This window comes from Pseudorca crassidens, chromosome 7 (genome assembly GCF_039906515.1).
Source record: "Pseudorca crassidens isolate mPseCra1 chromosome 7, mPseCra1.hap1, whole genome shotgun sequence".
NCBI lineage: Eukaryota > Metazoa > Chordata > Mammalia > Artiodactyla > Delphinidae > Pseudorca > Pseudorca crassidens.
In genome coordinates, this window is record NC_090302.1 from 11112356 (window position 1) to 11135012 (window position 22657).

The window sequence follows — 22657 nt, forward strand, 5'->3', positions numbered from 1 at the left end:
GGAATACTAAACAGCAACGAACAAGAGCAAATCTCAGGTATGCGCCACAAAATGGATCAACTGCACAGACGCAATGTTGAGGGAAAGTAGCCAGGCACAAAAGAGCACCCACTATTTGATTCCATTTTTATCAAAAACAGGAAAAATTACTTTATGGGGGAAGTGATCAGGAAAGGGCTTGAGAGAGCTTTACTGTATGCATATCATGTCTTAATTAAAAAGCAGAGGAGTCACACTTGAATATCTGGAGCTGGGCAAAGATGGGAGGATTTCCTGACAGGTGGTGAGCTCCCCATCACCAGAGGCGTGCAAGCTGCAGCAGAGGGGCTGAATTGGCATGGCCGAGGAGGGGCCCAGGAATCTGGATTTGTAACCACAGATTTGTAACCTGAGATTCTGATATCAGTCCATTTGGAGGATGACTGTTCTGGAGGCTTTAGGACCAGATTTTAAAGGTTGCTACACAGAGGACATTTTCACTGGCCTGGAGTCACCATGTGAATGTGACAGTGGCTGCTGCTGTTTTGGCCAGAGTCTGTGAAGGGAGCTGGAGTCCAGTGTGGCAGAGGCTGAGGCTGAGATGTGGGCTGATGACCCTAGGAAGGAGGGATGTCCAGCACCACATGTGGGAACACAGGGGACCCTGGGAGGGGAAGAGGCCTTTTGATGAGCTAGACTAGGAAAGTGACGGGTGCCCCAAACCAGGGGCCCAGACTTCAGGCTGTCATGGGCCAAAGATGTTTCAGAGCAACTTATGTTTGCCAAGTAAAGGTGTTTAAATAAAACACAAAATCCCAACTACCATTTCGTGTCACTACTATTCAGTTTAACACTAGAACAAGTATTTGGGTTGGCCAAAAAGTTTGTTTGGGTTTTTCCATAAGATCTTAACAGAAAACCCAAACGAACTTTTTGGCCAACCCAAATACAGACTCCATCTCAAGATCAAGGACAGTACTTCACATTGAAAAAGTTTAGCTGTTTGAAAATTTTATCATCTTGCTTTTCTCATCTCATTGGAGACGGGTGAGAAATTCTATCATGCCTGACTTGTAGAGGCTGTGAACAGTGTCGGAAACCCACGCTCCTGGCATGAGCATGCTGGCGGCAGGACCTTGTTACCAAAGTGTCCCAGTGCCCTGCCCAGGGCTGGGTCATAGCAGGCACCTTCTAAGCATATACTCACTGAATCAATGAACCCATCTGCATGTTATCGGATAGTATGTAGCAGGGTTAACACTTTTTTTCTTGTAGTCTAACACACTATTTACTTAACTGACGTCTGCCCAAGAGGGACTACCTGATTAGTGCTTTATCAGGGTACCAAGCATCCTTTGATGGCAATAATCCCAGGAGAGCAGACATCACTTAAATACATGTTTTGCGAACTGTGTCATCCTATATGCATACTTAATGGCTGAAATCAGGGGGCTAATTGCTATTCAGCAGAAAGAGCTGTCAGTCAACACATGAACCCATGTGGGATTCTATAAGCAAACTGCGGCTTCCAGTAGCAACCCCTTGTATATTTCAGGCACAAGGGAGCAAAATGAAAATGAACGGGCAAGTGTGAAATGGATGACTTGTCATAGCCAAACCACAGGATGAAATCCAAACAGTTCTCACTTAACAGCGGGAACCTCAGACCAAACTATAAGTGTTTCTAGCACTCAGGGTGCTGTGGGGGCACGTGCCTATGAGGTGAGAACAGTCTCCTGCAGAGAACAACCACAGGGGGCTGATGGGGTGCAGAGACAGCGGGGGAGGGGCAGAGGTCAGAGGCCCTGTCCTCAGTGAGGGACAGCAGTGCCCACCGTCTGGCTGCACCACATCCTTAAGACCCCTGGCCAACCCTTGTCCCCGACCTGGCCAGGTTGGGAGTGTGGGCTGGCCCTGACACCTCTCACCACCCTCAGTCTTATCCTCTGCTCATTCTAGATGAGTGGCCAGGCTTTGGTCTAGGGCTGCCTTGGCCAGGCCCATCCAAAAATGAAGTCTCTGAGCAGCTGTTCTCCCTGCTCCAACCCCGGCCTGCCCTCCAGTTCACCTCTGTGCCTCTGCCTCCCGGTGAGTTCCTCAAGGTCAAGTTAAACTGCCCCCTCCCCTGGCCACAGAGAGCTAGCTGCTTGGTGAGGTCTGGACATTTGGTTTGTTCCCCTGTCCCTCTGCTGGGCCTCCAGATCCCTGCCTCAGCCCTGCTTGGGGTAAAAGCCTGGGGGCACCAGGGAGAGAAAGGTTGGGGGCTTCACCACCCCTTCCCTCCACTCTCCACCCCAACATTCTACCTCTTCATTGCTCCTTCTGCTTGTACCCCAGTTTCCACTGGTGTTAAGGGGGGAAAGGCAAACGCCCAAATGTGATTTGTACTTTCTTCAAAGATGCCACTGCTGCATACGCCATTCCATCCATCCATCCATCCATCCATCCATCCATTCATCCATCCATCTATCCATCATCAATCCATCTGTCTGTCCATCCATCCATCCACCCACCCATCTGTATTCAATGTTAACTGTGCCTTGACGCTGTGCTGGGCCCTCCCAGGAGTGGGTCCATCAGGAGGTGGTGAGTTGCCTGGCCCAGCAAGTGTCCAGAAGGAGCCAGCTGCGCAAGGAAAGACTGGACCGATCAGTGGCTGCAGCCAAACCACCTGGAAGAAGTTGTCAAAAACCTGAACCCCCAGCCCAACCCCAGGCCTGTGGAACCAGAACCTCCAGGGCTGGAACTTGGACACCTGCATCTCCCACAAGCTCCCAGAGTGTCTGATACGTGTTACAACCTGAGAGGGGCTGTGCAAAGCCTCCCAGACCTGCCCTCCTTTCAGATGCGCAGAAACATCGTGGAACAAATGAATTAATGAAGCATTAACTGAGGGAAGTTTGGCCGGCCGCTGGGTCCTCATGTTCCTGCCTCTGGGCAGCTTCTCTTGTCCCCTGACCCCAGGGGAGGGGCTGCCCCCTGCCCCCCCCACCCCCCCCCCCCCCGTCTGTGCTCTGCCTCATCAGAGGGGTTCTCAACTTGTGCTAGAGGCATGCAAAGCTGCAGGGGGCGAACACAGCGCCTCGTCCTGTTTTGCCAGCTTTCCCCGGGAATAAGCCTGTAAAACCCGATTTTTATACCAACAGGAAGTGTTCAAACATTATAAAGGACAATGCACAACCTGCGTGAGTCTTAAAGATAAAAATGAGAGACTTCAAAGAAGTTCCAAGCTTGCAGCGGGCCCTGGAGGATGTGACCCTGAACCCCGGGGGAGCGGTGATTCTGGGGAAGAGAGGTAGAAGCTGGCACGGGGAGGAGCCTCCACAGACAGTGGCCCTGAAGGTCTGGCTCCCTGTCCTGCCCAGGGGTGGGGTGGGGGGTGCCCCTGTGGGCCCTTGCAGCCGGCAAAGCAGCAGCACAGTCCCACGGAGATGCTCAGACGCAGAGCGAACACAGCCAGGGTCTCAAATCCCCTTCCAGCATCTCCCGGTCAGACCTGCAGGCTCCCAGCCCCGCCCCCAGCCTCCCCTCCGGGGATGGAGCTCTGCATATGAAAGAGGAGCCTAACAAACCCTGACCTTCCCCGCGTCTTCACCTGGAACTCCCAGATTTCAAACCGGGCAGATATCAGAGGAGAACGCGGGACCTCAAAGCAGAGGCTGATTAAAGGGCCCCGCTTCCCAAGATGCGCCACTCCTGTCAAAACAAACTCTGCCGTGTTTTGAAATGCTCACGGTGTTTGAAACATGTTCATTAGATATGAAGAAGGCAAAGATTTCACATGAAGGGGAGGCTGCGTCTGTGGGCTGCACTTCTTCCCCGAATGCTGGTTTTGAAAATGGCTGGGAAACGGGGTGTGGGTGCTGACACGCATCTGCTGGGCGGGCCGCGAGGCCTGGGCACCATCCTGACGGCAAAGGAGCTGCACCCCAGCTAGGTCTGAACCCACTGCAACCACTGGTGAGCAGAGAACTGAATGGCTGTCTCCGCCTCGTCTCCCCATCGGTGGAACACGGGGTGAACTCATGGTCCTCGGGGTCCTCTCTGCCACGCTTCAGAGCCTCGGTCTCGCCTCACTGCACCTGGAAATCCTCCCCTGGTAACCGGCTGTGATGATTCCCACCCCCAGGGCGGCTGGAGCACTAAACAAGACACCACCTGGGACATGGTTATTAGAACAGTGCTTCCCCCGCAGGCTGTAAGCTCCAGCGGGCAGGGGCCTCCCGGGTGAGCGGCCCAAACCTCTGAGTGAGTGAATGAACAAGCCGGGGTTTGCATCCTAGGCCCGGGTCGATTCCTCATTGGCCGTCCCCTTGAGCCCTTCCCTTCCCTCCCTGCCACCAGCTCATCTTGTTCTAACGGTTTGTGTCCCTGAAAATGCCAGGGATGCGGCAGACAAGCCAGGAGCCACTCACCAGCCACAGGTGATCTCCCCCCGCCAGGTGTCAGCGCTTAGAACCTGGGCTCCACCTGCTGAAGCAGGTTTTCTGGGCCAGTTGTTCCCAGGTGTCCTGGGCTGCCAGGACGAAGCAGGAGGTCTCCAGGGACACATCTGCATGACCCTCTGAGCCCACACTGATGGGGCCCTCGGGGCGCCTGGCCGTGGGCACACTCACGGGGGCGCTGTCCTGACAGGAGAGGCTCAATCCTCCTTCCCTGTGGCCCAGGACAAGCCCCAGGTCCCACACGGCCCACAGCTATGAGGCTGGGTGGGCTTCCCCGCAGGGCGCTGTCAGCGTTCCCCACCCAGAGAGCTCACTGGGCCCCAAGCCCACTTCCCGGCTGGTGCCGTGGAGAGCTGCTGACCCCCCAAGGGCCCCAGTCCCTGCCTGCCCAGGGACCACAGGGATGTGGTAGCACCTCTCTGAGCCTCAGTTCCGTCATCTGTCAAATGAAGGTATAAGCCTTATGGGGATAACGTTTTAAGAAGCAACATGTTTTTCAAACATCCTTTAAGCCTTTTCTTTGTTAACCCACCTCCTTGGCGAGTTCAGTGACTATAGAAAACGGAAGTAAAGAGCAGCCCTGGGATGGGGTGAGGCAGCTCCATGCCCCCAGTGGACCCTGGGCTCCTCATGCACAGCTGAGTCACGGAGCCCAGCACTGTGCCTGCACACAGTGGGCCTGCAGGAGACGGTTCTGCCTGCCCTCACCCAACACCACCCTGGGACTGTCGGTCTCCCCACCAGTCTTGGGGGCCCCCTGAGAGCAGAGAAGGCTGCATCCTCTCATGTCCCCATAACCTCACGTCTCAGGCCCAGCCCAGGGCCAGGGCGTTCGTCTCGGGAACGTGAGAAGGAGGGATTTATGCCCCACGGCCATGCCGGGGCTCAGCGGCCTGGGAAAGCCAGCATGCCCTGACCGCAGGTACCTGACAGGGGTTGCCCCCAACTGGACCTGTTCCCCCATCCCCCCGAGAGGCAGTGTGGAGCCCTGCACCGGCCTGGGTGTGAGCCTGCCTTACCTCCCACCCCTGATCCCAGCCCGAGGCTGCCCTGTCTCCACTGCGGAGTGGGAAGGGCCTTGCTCTCCCAGCCCCACAATTTGTCTTGCAGCTGCTGCCGTTGCTTGGAGCGAGACTCTTGCTTGTAGCTTGTGAGCTGTGTGTAGGCAAATCTTTCATTTTTCTTTCATTATGCCGGCGTGTACTGTCACTTAATTTTTATGTATGCAATCCTTCCTGACAAATATGGTCTGCTGCCTGGTAATTCGTCTGACGCTCATTCTGTTCTGCGCTCTAATTACGGCTCCTATTCCTGACACCGAAGCAGCCGCTCTGCCACCACTGGGTACCGCACCTGTCAGCCCGGCCATGGCATGACTAATGCCCTTTCATGCCAGCCTCGTGTTAGCAAATACGGAGGCGGGGAGGGGGCTGGGGGAGGAGGAAGCAGGAGGAGATGGGATGTGCATAAGCCCTGACGTGGGTCAGCAGCCTCCGGGGCAACATGGCTGCCACCAGGGCATCCCCACACAGTAGGTGCGCAGAGATGCAATGGATGCATAATTCCTACCCACGCACAGGGTCTGGAGGAGACTCCGCCCCCCAAGTCCTTCCCGCGTCACGACGCAACTGCAATTAGTTCAATCTCCTGCGCCACCAAACGTGTGCACAAGACTTAGCTGTGTGCAGAACCTCGCTATGGAAAGGGGCTCTTTCTCCTGTGTCTTGGAGACCTCAGGCCCTGGGCTTTGGCTCTGCACTGATGCCGTCATGGGGCCTGGCCCTCGGTTCTTGGTTCTGGCAGCAGGGCCATGCCGAGCCCATGCTTCTCAGCTCGGTGGGCAAACAGCTCCAGGAGGGCTCCTTCCACCCACCACGCAGCCCGTCAGCCACTCAGAGGCCTCGGGAAGAGCCAGGCTTACCCGGGCGGCCTTTTCCCAAGTTCCAATTCCTTCTCATTAATATAATAAGTGCACCAGTCCAAGTCAATAAACTCACACTGTCGGACGAGCCCGAATTTCTGCCCGTTCCTAATGATGTGATCTTAACCAGCTCTGACGAGTGCCGCAGTCTCTTCCCCAGCGGGACGGAGGAGGGCTGGGGCCTGACTGACAGGGGACGGGAGACAGTGGCTTTAACTCTGCTCTTTGATGGCTCCCCTTGAATTTCTGGCCTTTTTGAAGCTCTTAAACCAGAGGGGTAAACGGTCCCAAACTGACAAGACACACTGATTTTCCCAAAGAGAAGGGTCTGAGGGGAGCGGGAAAGACAGTTTCCTCCCAGGAACGGGGGGCTGGTGGCTGAGTTCCCGAGGGAGATCCTTCCAGGACCCCTGAGCCTGGTCCCCTGGAAGAAGCATGGGCCCTGCCCCAGGAGGCCTGCATTTGGGTCCTGGCTCTGCTGCCACACGACTCAGAAGAATCACTCAAGTTCCTTGGGTTTTAGATTCCTCGTCAGCACAAAGGAAGGATCCCACAGACCCTCACATCTGTTTGAGGCATGAATGAAGGTCACGAACTCACGGGTTGGCGGGAACACACACACACACACACACACGCACGCGCGCACACACACACACACACACACACACACACACACACACACACACACACACACACACACACACACACACACACACACACACACACACACACACACACACACACACACACACACACACACACACACACACACACACACACACACACACACACACACACACGGTCCCAGCTGGGAGCTGCCATGTTTCTCCAGACTGTGTGCTGCACCCCGAGAGCCTCCAGCCATCAGGACCTGTATGAACAGTGACAGTTTCCACCAGGAAAGTGTGTCTTCCAGAAAGCACCTCCGCCGTCACCAGAAGACGCTGTGTGTCTCCCGGCATGCCGCAGGCTCTCGGGGACAGGGAGACACGAGATGTACTGGCTGGGCCGTGGAGTGCGGGGCAGATGAGTGCAGAACAGAGTGGTTTTCAAGGGGCCAGGCCTGTGGACGCGGCAGCGCACGGGGAGGTGAGCCTCAGGCACCGTCCCCTCAAACGCCACCCCAAAGAGCCAGGAATTGCTCAGGGAAAGGGGAGGTGCCCCTACACCCCTCCCCATCATGAAACGTTCCCCCATGGCCCTGGTCATAGCACATAGGGGACCCTACTTCTGTGTTCCACTGGGGACTTTGCTGGTTTCTAATTAAATGTCATTCTAATTAAACGTAAAATTCTCCATGGGTCCAAGTTTTGCATTCACTCACGTATCCGGATTCCGAAGCTGGGCAGTGCTTAACGTGACCCAAAACACACACGTGACCTCCAAGTCTCCACCGGCGTCCGGCCCTCAGCGCTCTGGCACTCCTGGGGTGGTGCCTACCCACTGAGCTTAGCATTCAAGGCCCCGCCCACCTTCCTTGCCACCCAAGGTCCCTCGACCCTGATCACCTCATCCCTTCCCCCATGCCCTGCCAGCTCCTATTCACTCCCCACAGCTCAGCTAGAAAGTCACCTCTACCGGGTGAGCACTTGGTCCCCACAGCTTTGAAACTGCCTATTTAAAAGCCCAAAACGGGAACAGCTCAAACGTCCCCCAGCAGGAGGAACAGCCCGCGTAGGTGAATGAAGTTTTGAGAACTCCCGGGTTGGCAGGTCCTTGAACATCCTTTCATTCTGACCTAACACAAGAACCACGACGCACCAGCTGCTAAGGAGGCCGGGCCAGGGGTCCTCCGGGGTCAGATGGGGACGAGGGTTTCAAAACAACCAGACGCACACACTCACACACGATGGGATACCATGCGGCAACGAGAAAGACGGAGTGGCTGCCAGTGCGACCACAGAGCCACATCTCCCCACCCCCTAGAGCGTGAGCACGTGAGGATGCAGGGGAGCCCCATCCTGGGCTCCTCGGGGCCTTGGTTTACTCCCCTCTGGTCACTGTTCTGAAGAAGAATGTCTGGGGTTCAACGAGGCATTTTGCTGTGCTAACCAACCAAAGGCACCATGGGGACAGGGTCCGCATCTTCCCATGTCAGCCAGGACCCTGCGGGGGGTTGGGCGCGGACAGGCCCCTTACCTAGGGAGTGGGCCGCGGTGGTCTCGGAGCTGAAGAAGCGGCCCAGGCCGAGGTCACCGAGCTTCACGATGCCCGTGGCTGTGATGAACACGTTGGCAGGCTTGATGTCTGCAGGGGAAGGACAGGGGTTGGTGTGGGATCAGAGGTGGGGATGGCTGGGGAGGGGCAGGACGGAGGAGGCGGCCTTGGGGTGGGTGGAGGGGAGGGCCCTTCAGGTGATGGGGGCTGAGCCGCCAGTCCTGCTCCCTCAGGGCGAGGCCCCAGCCCTGCCTCTGCCCAGCTGTGGACCTTGAGAAACGTAGCCTCAGTTTCCTCATCTGTGAAATGGGTCTAACTTCACTCTGTCACAGGGCTGCTGTGAGGTCTAGGAGGGCAGGGATTTTTGCGCTCGTTTCCTCTTTTACAGCTAGAGCAGGCACTCTGAGAAAATTTGTGTAACAGATGAAGGAGGCGCTCAGGGAGGTAACCTGTGCTGTTCCCCAGTGACTAGGGCAATGCCTCGCATACGGCAGACACTGATAAATGCAGGTGGAATGAATGTAGGGACGAATCAGTGAAGTCATCTACGTGACTCCTTCCAGCAGGCTCCTTCCTCACAGTTCAGGATGATGTCAACTTTCAAAAACACTTACCTCCTCTGCCCAGCCAACTCCTACTAAGACTTCAAAGCCCATATTAAAGTTCCCTTTTCCAGGATGCTTTCCTTGCCCTCCCAGGCAGAGCTGGTGGCAGTACTGGAACTGGCCATGAACCGGTCACCTCTCTCCCAGTCTCTCCCCCCAACCCTTGCTGCAGCCCCCTCTGTGCTGGCTCCAGGCTGGTGTTGGGGGCTGGAGAGTATGTGCCGAGCATGGTCCCTGTCCTTGGGGTCCACGTAACTACACGGTATTTGGTGCTCCCACCATGGGGGGCCCCTGACAGGGGCAAGAGCCACAAGGCACGGGTGTACATTCGAGCCTGGGGCCTCACACGCCCATTCTCTGACCCCATAAGGACAGGCGAGATGCTGGACACCCACGGGATGGGGAATACAAAGTGGTCCAACTTCCACATGGCTGTCCCTTAAGAAGCCCGGAGCCGAGGGGAAAGCTGCGTCCTGGGGTCCAGCCTCCCTGCTGGCTCTGGGCCCCGAGGCCCCGGCGGGCCAGCACGTACCTCGGTGCATCACCCGGCGGGAGTGCATGTGTTCCACGGCGCTGCACAGCTGCACGAAGTACTTCCACACTGTCCTCTCAGGAATGAGCCGCTTCTGCTTCTTGAAATACTGCAGTGGGGGAGACAGACACATGGGCAGGCCTGGGTGATGGGCCGAGAGGAAGGGCAGCTGTAGGGTACTGGCCCCGTCCTATCCCCAGCAGTCGTCTGTCCGCCGCCAGCACCAGCATCGGGCCCCCTAAGGGCAGGGCAGACCTTACCCAAAGCGGATGTCCTGGACGGCTTTGCTGAAGAAATGCCTGGACCCCATGTTTTTCTTTTTTAAAAAAAAATATTTATTTATTTAGGCTGTGCCGGGTCTCAGTTGTGGCACGCAGAATCTTCGTGGCGGCATGCATATGGGATCTAGTTTCCCGACCAAGGATTGAACCTGAGCCCCCTGCATTGGGAGCGCAGAGTCTTATCCACTGGACCACCAGGGAAGTCCCCCCGGACCACATTTTGAAGGCTACTCTCAATCACCCTATCCCTGGAATCTCCTGGACACGCATCCGTCTCCTCCCACTGCCCGACAGGGAGTTCCTTGCAGGAGCGACTGGTGTGGACTCTCTGCCCTGGCCCTGCTCTGGCCCAGGATGGGGACACCCAAGCCATGCTTGTGGTTCAATCACAGCTCCCCTCCCTGGAGCCAGCGAACCCCAGCACACATAACCATTAACAAGCATGGCGAGAACCTCAAGGAAGCGGGCTTGACATTCTCAAATGGACCCCCTCAGCTTCGACAGGCAAAACCTACTCTGTTGCCTGGAAAATCACACATAATGCTCCAGAAAAAAAACAAACCAAAAAACCAAAAGCCACCCGGGCTGCACGGAGGGAGCTGTAAGTAACCAAAGGACCTGGAAGAAGTGAACTGGGAACGTGCCCTCGTCCACTGTTCAGATCAGCATCCCTCTGGGGGATCTCCTGTGAGCCAGGCCTGTGTGGGTCAGGGGGCATGACTCACACGCTGGTACCTTGGACCCAGGTTTTTGTGCCCTTCAGAGCAACCATCTTTTTCGAAAGCAGCCAGGGGAGAAGCCTTGGCCCCTTTGTCAGGGCAGCCGAGCTGGCACAGGGAAGACGGGGACCCAGGACACACTCCCAGCCTGGGATGGGGCATGGGGTAGAAGGTGGGACCCGAGCTAACCTCTGCTAGGCACATGTCACATGCAGTGTCTGTGCTGGGCCCCACACAGGGATGACTGCACCCATCTCACAGATGAGGAAACTGAGGGTCACATGGGAGCTAGTAAGGGGCAGAGTCACAACAGCTCAACCCCAGGCCTTCCACTCAGGAAACCCAAGTTCTTAACGCACTTCTAAGGACACCAGTAACCACCTGATGAAGGATCAAGATCAGAGAGGCTCAGTCACTTGCCAAGGGTCACCCAGCAGGGGCGGCAGAGCTGGGATTGGATGTGGGCCCCTCCAATATTGGGACAGTCACAGTGGAAAGCCCCTGGCCTGGCACTACAGCCCCAAGAGGCTCCATTCTCGGAGGAGGCCTCATGTGTGATCTGCCCCAGGCTCCTGGCACGGGCCCCCCAGCACAGGACCCCCATCCCTCCCGGGCCACCCCAGACCTCTGCGGTGGGCCGGGCTGGGGTGTTATTTATGCCATGATGTTAGCTTATCCTCATTAGAGCATTTAAGCGGAGATGTGCACGGCTGTGAGCCGTGACTTTCTAAATGTCACGTCCTATTGGTGTGTGTGACATTTAGCAGGAATGAGCAGAGTCTCTGGTGGGTTCTGGGGTGGCAGCAGCTCCCGGCTTCACCATCCACTGTAAATAATGCCGGCACCATGGCCCTTGTGGTGTTGCTTGGCCCCTGAGGCTGGGGGCCCTAGGGACTCAGGGTCTGCTGGCCAGTGGCCTCCCAGGCCAGACCTTGGTATGGCCCCAGACTGAGCCCTGGCAAGGCCCCTGTTCCCCTCAAAATCCAGAGGTGGCTAGAGAGTGGGAAAGGCCAGAGAAACCGAGCTGCTACCAGGCCCCAGGCACTGTGCTGGGTGCATTACAGACAGGGAAACTGAGGCACAGGGACCCGTCCAAGGTCATCCAGCAGGTGTATCTGACTCTGGGCCCAGGGTCTTTCTACTGCCCTGCCCTGCCTGTCCCGCCTGCTGGGGACAGCACCCAGCCAGGCTCTGCAGGTGAAGGGCCACAGCAGGGGGAACAGGCTCAGGGAGGGGCAGGGCAGGGTGAGGGGCCCCGTGACCGAGGGAGGGGGGGTGCCAGGCCAGGTGAGGAGAAGGGCTCCCGGGACAGGAGGGCCTGAGGCGCCCGGAAGCCGGGCCACTGCCCCCAGAAACCCAGGGGGTGAGTGACCGACTTGAACCCTGAGCCAGGGTTGGCCCCAGGGAAGCCTGGGAAGGGGCACGTGGTGAAGGGAAGGCACCCCACCCCAGGCCAGGCACAAAGGGTGCTGGACACCCACGTGCCTCCCTCCTGTCTCTCCTGGCTGGAAGAAGCTTGCATCCGGGTCCCACAGCTCCCACACGGCCGTCCCCTGTGAGGCCCCCGGGACAGGGGTGGAAACTGAGGTTCAGGGAGGGGAGGGATTTGTAATTTGCCCAGCACCCCCTACCCCACTGTCTGACTCCAGCCCCACTCCATGGACTGAGAGGCTGTGAGGGGGTCTGGGGTCCACTGGGGCTGACAGGGTGCAGCACCCTCACCACAGGCCATATTCCAGGGTCTTTCCTCCCGCTGTTCTCCCCCCAGCCCCGCCCCTCCCTCCACTGGGCATCCAGTCCTTCTTCCAGAACACAAAGCTGATCGTGTTTACTCTGCACCACGAGTCTCAGGAAGCTTCTTGCTGACCTCAGGGCAAGGTTCCAAATCCTAAGCCTGCATATGAAGCCCTGGTTGGTCCGACCACCCTCCGCCTCACGCTCTCCACCCCTCCCCTTGCCCAGTGCTCTCCTGGACCAAAGTACTTTGTGGACCCCTGGGTTTCCATCCCTCTGGGCTCTGGCACAAGCTGTTCTGCCTCTGGGCTGCGGGTATCCCCTCATGGGTCTCTGCTCATGTGTCACCTCCTCCAGGAAGCCTTCCCTGGCTCCCACAGACCCTGAACTTGGCTTGTTCATGGCAGCTCATGACTGCTTGTTCACAGCCCTGCCCTCCCATTGGAAGGTGAGCTCCCTGAGGGCACTGCCCCGCCAGCAGCATCCCTAGGTCTCAGCATGGGGGCGGGCACATGGTGGATGCTGGAGGCATGCGTGTTCTGTGAGAGAATGGCATGGGAAGGAGAAACAAAGTGGGGCGGGGGTGGGGGGGGAGAAGAAGAAGTAAGACGTGATATAGCACATCTGTTTCCACCAGGGATCTGTGTGGAGATTAACGTCCCTGCAAATGCATTAATATGTCAACGAAAATATAAAAACAGGTGATAACAGCTCAAGTAATGCCACTTCCCAGAGACGCCTGTATTCCTAGGAGCCAAATTTCAGAATAGCAGGCGCCGGGCAATTAACTGCTCAATCCCCAGTGCCTGGTGGGAAAGGTAGAGAGTCCATGTCTGGCCCTGTTTGCAAGTGTGACTGAGAGCAGGGTGTGGGCTTGAGCGTGGCCCAGCATGGCTCACGGACAGACTGGGCTCCTGGGAGGGAGGCGATGCTACCCCACAACAGCGCTCTGTGGATGAGGGTCTAGCCAGCAGGGGAGTGAGAACCTTGAGGAAGGAGCAATGAGTGAAGCTGAGAGCTCAGGCCCGGGGGTCCCATTTAGAGGCTGTGCTGCCTAAAGCAGGTTACTAAACCTCTCTGAGCTTCGCTATCTAAGGACGATGTGGACTTGGTGAGTGATGCATGTGCTCGGCAGGGCTGTGGCCCACAGTAGGTGCCCATCAGTGGAGCCGTGATGGTCCCCGAGTGCAGACTCAGGCGGACCTGGTCCTGGGCCCAAGGAGGTGGGGCAAGGGGGACGGGGCAGTCTGGGGACTGCTTGTGAGACTTGGCAAGTTGCCCAACCACTCCAAGACCCCCAGCCTCAGCCATCATATGGGAAGGAAGATGCTTCTCCAGGGCTGGAGGGGCCTCAGGAAGGTCACCTGGGGGATGATGTCCACTGGAGGGCCCTAGGCCAGGAAGTAGAGACCTGGGCCAGAGGTGCCGGTCTGTCCCCACGTGTGGGATCCTCGGGCAAGTCTTTCAGCCTCTCTGGGCTCAGTTCTCCCTTCTATAAAATGAGCCAGTTGGCCCCAATAGCCACTTTCCCAGATTCCATGAGCTGGGGTCCGACCTCCATGGGGCTCTGTCCCCATCCCTCTGCAAGGCAGAAGTGGCCCACGAGCCACTGCCCATAGCTGGCCTTCTCCCAGCAAGTGCGGGTGGGACCCGAGAGGGGCCACAGCTGAGGCCTGTGAGCATCGGCAAGGGGGGCTGAGTGTCCCGCAGTGGCCACCTCTGCCTGAGGCCAGGGCAGTGAGGAACCCGGTCGGAGGAGGGGCCCCCACCAGGCGCCCTCACCTTGATCATCTGTGAGAGGTCGCCCGCGTCTGCCAGCTCCAGCACAATGTTCAGCTCACTGTCCTCAATGAACGAGTCCAAATACTTGATGATGTTTGGATGGTTCAGTTGCTGTCCGAAGAGAGAAAAAGAGGGAGTAGTGAGCCCCTGAGAGGCGATACAGCTGGAGAGGTGGGGTATCTGGGGGGAAAGGCCTGCGCTTGGGAGTCAGGCAGACCTGGGTGACACTGGGAAAGCCATTTTGCATCCCTGAGCCTCAGTTTCCTCCTCTGCAGAATGGACATAATGTTTTGGAGAGAAGTTGTGAAGATTACAGGGGCTGATACCCTTGAAATGTCTGACATGGTGACTGCACAGAGCTAAGACTCACTAGACACTGTGGAAATGACCCCCCTCTTCACCACCCAGGCCCCTCTAGGGCGGGGCCAGGCCCCCACTGCTCCGTCGCTGCACTCCGCAGAGCACTTAGAAGTGTCCGTCTCCTTCCTTCTTCCTTCCCACTTCCTCAATTTCTGACCCACTTTTTTTTTAATTAATTAATTAATTTATTTATTTTTGGCTGCGCTGGGTCTTCGTTTCTGTGCGAGGGCTGTCTCTCTAGCTGCGGCGAGTGGGGGCCCCTTTTCATCGCGGTGCGCGGGCCTCTCACTATCGCAGCCTCTCTTGTTGTGGAGCACAGGCTCCAGACGCACAGGCTCAGTAGTTGTGGCTCACGGGCCTAGATGCTCCGCGGCATGTGGGATCTTCCCCGACCAGGGCTCGAACCTGTGTCCCCTGCATTAGCAGGCAGATTCTCAACCACTGTGCCACCAGGGAAGCCCCTGACCCATTCTTTGTGAAATCTTGGGGAAAAAAATCATTCCTGGTGTGAGAGCTGCCCTGAGTGCGGTGCTCAGTGCCAGAGCCCTGCCTCTGGCCCGATCACCATCGCCCGTGTGTTCTCCAGACAGGACAGCACCCCACTGACTGGAAGTCAGCCCCTGGCTGGCTAACAGGAGACCCTGGCAACTGCTTCTGTTTACACCAAAATGATTCCAGGATCTGGGGAAGGCACAGGGGACGCAAATATTCTGCCACAGTATGGTCGCCTGCCCACAGGGGCTCCCCTCCAGAGGCCACTTGAAAGCACATTTTCCCAAAGGCCCAGAAGGTTGCTGGGCAAGGGACGTGCATCTATGCTGCATGCCGCCCCACACCCAGTCTTGGATTCTGAAATGAGGGGAACGTCGGCAGACATCACACAGCCACACATCCGCCTCTTGTTCTCTCCCTAAGCCAGCCCTGGAGGCTCCTACAGGGCTCGCCTTCCTGCCCCACGCCTGGCAGCCTCTCAATGGTCCTGGCATGAACGGTATGAACGATGTCACCCAGTGGCCCCTCCGAGAACCGTGTTTCCCTCTGTTTTGTAGGAAACACCTCGTGCCCTGGAACATCCTGTTTACTTCCACGGGCAGGCCGGGGAGGTGGGTCAAGTTCTGGAAAGGGGCTGGCCTTGGGGCAGAGGTTATAACCATGGCAACGAGGGCTGCCTCTGACCGGACGCTACACTGAGTCCTTCCAATGCATCTTCTCACTAATTCCACCAACACCTCTGAAGACACAGCACTGCTGTCAATCACCCCCTTTGACAAATGAGGAAACTGAGGCCCCAAGTGGTCAGCAGCCTGCCCACAGCCCCACAGCTAGTGAGCAAGGGGTGGGTCTGCCTCGGAAGCCCACGGCCGACCGCACTTGGCGGCACTGCAGCCTGGGGGAGGGTCAGAACGCCCTCCCCCAGAAAGGCCGGGTTCCCGCCACCTGGGGCGGCCTCACCAAAGGGGCTGTGGTCACACACTTCTGCGCCCAGGAACCGAACAGCCTGGCTCAGTGTGCACACGCATACAGTTCCTCACTCGTGTGAGTAGTACACATGTTCTTGGCCACAAGTGGGAAGACAGGGCAGGGTGATCATGACAGCTGTTCCCCAGGGCTGGGTAATCAGTTCCCAGCATCACAAGCAGGTCCCGAATTTGACCATTTCGTAAAACTTTAAAAATGTTATTTGAAGGGTATTTTTGGACCTGTGATAGCTACAAGCCTCCCGCCTCCAGCCTTGCCCCCAGGACCCATCGTGGCCAGGGGCCACCCCAGCGAGCGCTCACAACTCCCACCTGGCCACGGCCCCTTGCTCGCAGCCACTACAGGGCCCCCCCTCTTGTTCCCATGTTCAAGTCTCACATCCTGAGTGTGGCATTCAAGGCCACTACAATCTGCCCCCCTCCTTCCACACTGAACCTTAAGCCTGGGGAGTAGGGCGGGATCCCCAGGAGAGAGCAGCCCGTAGACCAGGCTTGGTCTAGTCCAGAAAGTTTTGTCATCTCTGACTCTCAGGAGGCCAGTGGGGAAGCCAGCGGGGAGGGGGAAAGGAACGACTACAGACACCACCACCATCCCTCGCCTTAGATGGGCCCCTGCACGTCTGTCCTTCACGTGACCCTGTCCAGTCAGCCCAGCTCTGGCTGAACCAAGGACTTGCGCCCACAGAGGAGCGGGCATACCAGCTACCCCCTGGGGAGACCCATCCCCAACTGTGCCTCCTCCTTGTGGGAGACCTAGCAAGAGCCCAACAGGCTGACAGCTCAGCGGCCCTGGGCCCCTCCCGCAGCCAGAGCCCAGGGCCACATGCTTGGCTGTTAACTCCACCCAGTGCCCCAGGCTGGCTTTGCTGAGTCTCCCCAACAGAGAGCATCTCCTGGTGGGAGTAAGAGGATGGGAGAGAAGAAAAGAGAACACACTGTGGCTGAATATTCAGATGTGCGTGTCACCACGTGGAAATACAAGAATACGAGACTGAGAGGAAAGACAGGATGAGACAGAGAGGGAGACAGAGACAGACAAACTGAAGTTCAACCCAATGCCCACCCTCGCTCCTTCCCCAGTAGCCTGGTCCACGGGCCGCCACATCCAGGATCCACGTGGGACAAGGACAGCCAGTCTGGGGGCAGAATGAGGACTGGGCAGAGGTGAGGCAGGGTCCCTGCTAGGCCACAAGAAAACAAACAAGCTGCTGTCCCCCGCAGGTATGTCGTTTCTGAAGCTAACGGGCTGAGGGCTGTGATGGACATGATGCGGCCCAGACTGGCCCAAGGAAGTGAGGGACCCCCGCTCAGCCCAGGGCACTCACCTTCAGGAGGCCGATCTCCTTGACACAGTCTTGCCGGGCCTTGGCGTCCATCATCTCAAATATCTTGGGTGAGAGGAAACAGAGAAAGAGTGGTTAAAACCCAGCAACCCCAGAGGGGGCATGAGGCCCAGGACCCCAGTCCGGGTTCTCCCACCTCCTCGCCGAGGGAACCCTGTAAGGACAACAGTTCGTATTACTGGGTGCCCACCACGTGCCAAGTGCTGTGCTGACCAATTTCCACCAAATCATCAGGGCAACTCCCATGAGGCAGGAGTTACTGTCACCGACTTACAGAGGAGGAGACTGAGGTCCAGAGAAGCCCAGTGACTTGCTGAGGTCGTGCACTGGTAAGTGGCAGGAAACATGCTTGGAGCCTCAGTCTTCACGTCTGTAAATGGGGCCAACAGCCTGACCTCACAGGACCGTCATGTGGACCGAGTAAGAAGAGGGGGTACAGCATGCGCCCCCTGACCCCCAGCCCCCCTAGTGTTCACTGTGTGGGTCCTCCCAGCATCTTCTAACTCACAGGAACAAACAGGAGGGCGACACTGCAGCAGCCCCACCACAGAATCCATCCTGGCACTAAAAACCAACACCAAGAGAACCCGGGTAAGCCCTTCCTTGGCAGACAAAGAGCAGAACACAGGCCTTTTCTGAACCGAGGAGCCCGTCTCTCCTCCGGCCATCAGAGGCCTCACGTGCAGCTCACAGATCAACAAGGAGGCGACCACGCTGGCCGGCTCCAGGCGGGGGGTCTTCGTCTTGTCTCCCCACCTCGTGACTGTGTCTCAGCTACCTTCTCTCTCCTGGGCCTCCTCTGCCCAGACTGTTAATCTCCTTCTTTAAGGTAAATGAGCAAATAGAGGGACCCTGGAAGCTCTGCTGGAGGATTCAAAACTGTTCCTGCAGCAAAGCAGCGTTCCGACGGGCTCAGTGGCTCTCATGGAAAAGCTTCCTGCCTGGGCTTTGCTGCCTAAAGCCCATCTGTCCAACCCCACTCCTCTGTCCAGGAGGGACTCAGAGGTCGGGCAGGGCACTCAAGCCCAGAGCTGACCACAAGCGTCAGTGGCCACAGATCTGAGTCTCAGCTCCCTCCATCCCTGGTGAGTTAGTTTTCCACCTCTGGGAGGATGATGACCCCTACCCACAGGGGTGCTGTCACAGTTCCGTGAGCGCCAGCGTGATCCAGTATACAGCAGGTGCTCAGCACATGCTCCTTCTTCTTTTCCTTTATGGCTTACAGTGAGCTTCCACAAAGACAAGTCGCCCTGATTCTCCCACAGCCCCGTGAGTGAGATGCTTCCCTCATTTACAGAGGAAGGGGGAGGGGGAGGGGAAGGGAGGGAGAGAGGGAGGGGAAGGGAGGGAGAGAGGGAAGGGAAGGGAAGAGACGGGACTAGACCAGAGCTACCATGTTCGGACACAAGCCACTCCTGCCATGTGGTCTTGACCCCATGGGGCTGTTGGCTCACCTGCACCTTCTTCAGAGCCACTGTCTTCCTGTCCAGCAGGCAGGTGGCCTTGTACACCTCGCTGAACTGCCCGCGGCCGATCTTCTTCTCAATCTGGAAGTCAGCCAGCGAGCAGCGAAAAGACAGGGCGTTCGGGTGCCTCTGGAGGGGAGGAACAGAGGGCATCGGTGACCAGCCAGGCAGAGCGGAGGGCCAGGAGCCGTGGGGGGGGGGGGGCGGGGGGCTGCTGCCCCTTCCTGAGCTCCAGCAGTGCCCCTACAAGGTGAAGGAGGGACCCTGGTTGCCAACCCCACTATCAGAGCCCCCCTCGCCCCCTGGCGCTCTCCACACCAGCTCCATTTGATGCCAAGGACCCCACTCTGCAGATGTGATCTCTTCCACAGCATTTATCACCACCCCTCAGTATGTGATCACTTTTTCCTTTGCTCATTTCTGTCTCCGCCCCCTGAAGGCTGGCTCTGTGGGCCAGCGCCTCGCCTGCCTTTGTCACTCCTGAATCCTTTCTGTCCCGGTGGAGCCGGGCAGCAGAGTAGGTACAATAAATGTCTAAGGAAGCAACTCACCGAAGTCACACAACCACGGGGAGGCCCTGTGGGCCCTTCATGTGCATCCTCAACCCTAACCCTGCAAGTCATCCTAAAAGCGGCAGCTTCCCTTCCCGGGGTAGCCAGTCCCATCACAGAGACGAGAACACGAAGGTTAAACTTGCAGCCTGACGCTCTGAGCCCATTTTTTGGATACACTGCCTCCTTTATGGCAACGTGAAGAATCTGGAGACTTCGTGATGACTCTCCAGGGGCCAGCATTGAAAGCCATGATTAAGCTGTAGGACCTGCCCAGGGATGGAGCCAACAGGTGAGGCAGCAGTGGCCAGGTACCTCCCCGCCGCCGACACACACACAAACACACCTGCAAAGGTACTCTCGGGAAGAGGAGAGGAGGGGGCGCCAACGCTGGGCCCTGGGAGGGAAAGGGGGGGAGAGAATGCCCCACGTCAGCCTGGCGAGATGCACCCTCCCTCCTGCTACTCTCAGGCGGGGGATCACTGACACTGGGGACCCTCCCCAGCTGGATGGTGGCATGAAGAATGGGTGTCTGTTGTTGCCAGATGACCTCCATATAGTAGGTGTGCAGAAGTGTGTGCAGGATTCAGCCTGGGGAGCAGGGGTGGGGCAAGGAACCCTGAAAGCCCCACTGCAGCAAGAATAAGCCGCTGAGTTTTCTGAAGTGAAAAATGTCTCTTCCAGACTTGGGCCAGATCATCTGAGAGTGTGGAAGATCAAGTATTTCACTGGGCTGTGTTCTGGAATTCTCCCTACTAGGAATGCCAACGACAGACCAGTAGGCCCTGGAAGAGCCTTGGGAACCCCGACAGTGGAGCCAATCAGCCTGGGTCGCTGGCTGGTGACCTTGGCGGTTACACAAGCCACCCTGTGCCTCAGTCTCCTCGTCTGTAAGGGAGAAGTAGGGTGGCCGTGAGGGTCCCATGAGATCGCTGAGCCCTGCACACAGTAGGTGCTTAGTGGTTGCAGTCATGTTACGGGCAGGAGTGGGCAGGGCAGGAGTGAGGAAGCCAGGGGGGCCCCGAGCAACTACCCACCGCCTCTGCACCGGCCGAGGCTCAGCTGTGGGCCAAGGAGACCCTAACGGGGACCCTCTTGCCAGGAGTGAGAAATGGAACTCAGCCTCGCAGCCCGCAATCCCGCTGCCTCCTTCCCTCAGCAAGATGACAGCTGGGCCCACCCCGACTCTGAAGTCTCCAGGACTCCAGAGATTTGAAGATGCTCCACCCGGGGACCCGAGCAGAAGGGAGGGTTGGCGGAGGAAGAAGACGATGCTCTTACCAGCACCTGCTGGTCTCTGTCAGGTAAGTTCTTCAGTCACAGCAACTGACCTACCTATACACTGCGTGTCCACCTAAGACGAGCAAGCATGCATTTACTGAGCACGGACTGCATGCCAGGCACCGTGCAGAATGCTTCCCAGGACCCTGCGAGCGGACATCATCGCAATCTCCATTTCAGGAAACCGAGCGGAGGCTCGGAGGGGAGACTCCAGACCCCACCACGTGTAACGGTGGGGATTTGAACCCGGGGTTGGGTACTCCAGAGCCTTCACCCTTCACCTATACCCTTCACCCGGTGCTGTGTGGCCTCCCAACTCAGACGCCACTTCTGCATTTCCTCTGAGAGCCTGTGACTAGCCAGGCCTACACCTCCTGCTTCAGCCACCTGGGTCCCACCCATCCCCCCACCATGGGCCTCACCAAGTGGGCCCCTGTCTTAGTCCCCTTTCTGCCCCTCGAACTAAGGCTCTGACCCACTCGAAGCAAGTGCTCAGGGCATGTTTGTCAAATGACACAACGAAATGCACCCAAAACAGCCTGGTGCAGAAGGGACTCTGTGACACAGCCACTGTCACTTCTATGGGTGCAGCTGAAATCACACACCCTAGAAAAAGGTAGCTTTCTCGGCACTTGGAGGGATCACACGTGGTCCTGAAAATAACGACGACAAGCTTTCATGTCTTAGGCACCTACTGTGCGTCCGCTGCTGTACTAGATGCTTAGATAGGTCTCAGCACTAAAGTCTCCTAACGGCCTTGGAAAACAAGACTTTTTTTTTTTTTTTTGCGGTACGCGGGCCTCTCACTGTTGTGGCCTCTCCCGTTGCGGAGCACAGGCTCCGGACGCGCAGGCTCAGCGGCCATGGCCCACGGGCCCAGCCGCTCTGCGGCATGTGGGATCTTCCCGGACCGGGGCACGAACCTGCGTCCCCTGAATCGGCAGGCGGACTCCCAACCACTGCGCCACCAGGGAAGCCCAAACAAGACTTATTAATCCCACTTTATGAATAAGGACACTGAGGCACAGGCAGTGGGGAGCTGGGACTTGAACTCCCTGACGATAGAGACCCAGCTGCGCTGCCAGGTGACGTGGGGCAGTGAAGAGTCTGGGGGATGTGCTCACTAACGATTCTGGCTCTGCCAACGTGGGGCTGCTTCCCTCCGTGGCGAGTGGTCAGTCCCCAGTGCTCTCCACCCACCCCAAGGATGTTCCCCAGAGGCCACGTGGCCCAGCTCCACAGCCACTGGAAGCTCCCAGAGGATGTGGGCGACTTCCCAGCCACCATCGCTGAGACTCCCCTGCACATCTGCATATGCGATGACCCAGATTTGCATTTCCTGTCACAGCCCATTCGACCTAATTAGAGGAAAGCTCTGAGGAGGGGGCAGGTTACCCGGGCAGCAGCACAGCGGTGAGGGGGCTCAGGGGCCTCTGCTGCCCTTACAGGGGTTAGGACCAGGCCCTGTCCCTAGAGGGGCCTCTGCTCAGGTGGGGGTCACCACGGGACACGGGGCTCCTGGGCGCAGCTGCCTGAGCCAGCAGAGTCCTGACCCCGATTTAACTCAAGGGCTCGGAGAAAAGCTGAACTGAGCTCTTGCCCCCAAAGGCCAGGCCTCTCCCTGCTGCCACCCACCTCCTGGGTGGGCCCTGGCAAGTTCCACTCTTGCTCCTGCATCAGAGAGAGGTCACCCATGATGGGGGATGTTAGAAACACCAGCCCAGGACTTCCCAGAGGATTCCAGGACAAGAAGGTCTGGGGAGCTCTAAACTGCTGGGCAAACACGGCGCTGGCCCCGAACAGCTCCCATGATGGCGGCTCCAACACATCCTCCTGATGGCCTTTCTGCAAATGGCTCATGCAATGCTTACTGTCCCGTTACGTCTGGGACCCCATGCTGCCTCCCGGGGAAAATAAACACAATCCCTGGACCCAGGTTGGCAGAGAGGTGACTGCCACTCTGGCTCTGTCGGTTGAGACACTAAAGCTGGGGCCTGGAGGCCTGGGTTCAAGTCCTGGCTCT

The 22657-nt window shown here is 57.7% G+C and overlaps 1 protein-coding gene across 2 annotated transcripts in view; it reads right to left on the reverse strand.

Moving 5' to 3' along the window:
• NEK6 (NIMA related kinase 6) overlaps nt 1-22657 on the reverse strand; it is an 84608-nt gene that overhangs the window by 12779 nt on the left and 49172 nt on the right. For both annotated transcript variants that reach the window (XM_067743350.1, XM_067743349.1), the window contains exons 3-7: nt 18791-18931; nt 17319-17381; nt 14156-14266; nt 9640-9748; nt 8485-8592 (exon numbers count right to left, since the gene is read on the reverse strand). In XM_067743350.1, the coding sequence (XP_067599451.1) occupies nt 8485-8592; nt 9640-9748; nt 14156-14266; nt 17319-17381; nt 18791-18931 (532 nt within the window). The remainder of the gene's footprint in view (nt 1-8484; nt 8593-9639; nt 9749-14155; nt 14267-17318; nt 17382-18790; nt 18932-22657) is intronic.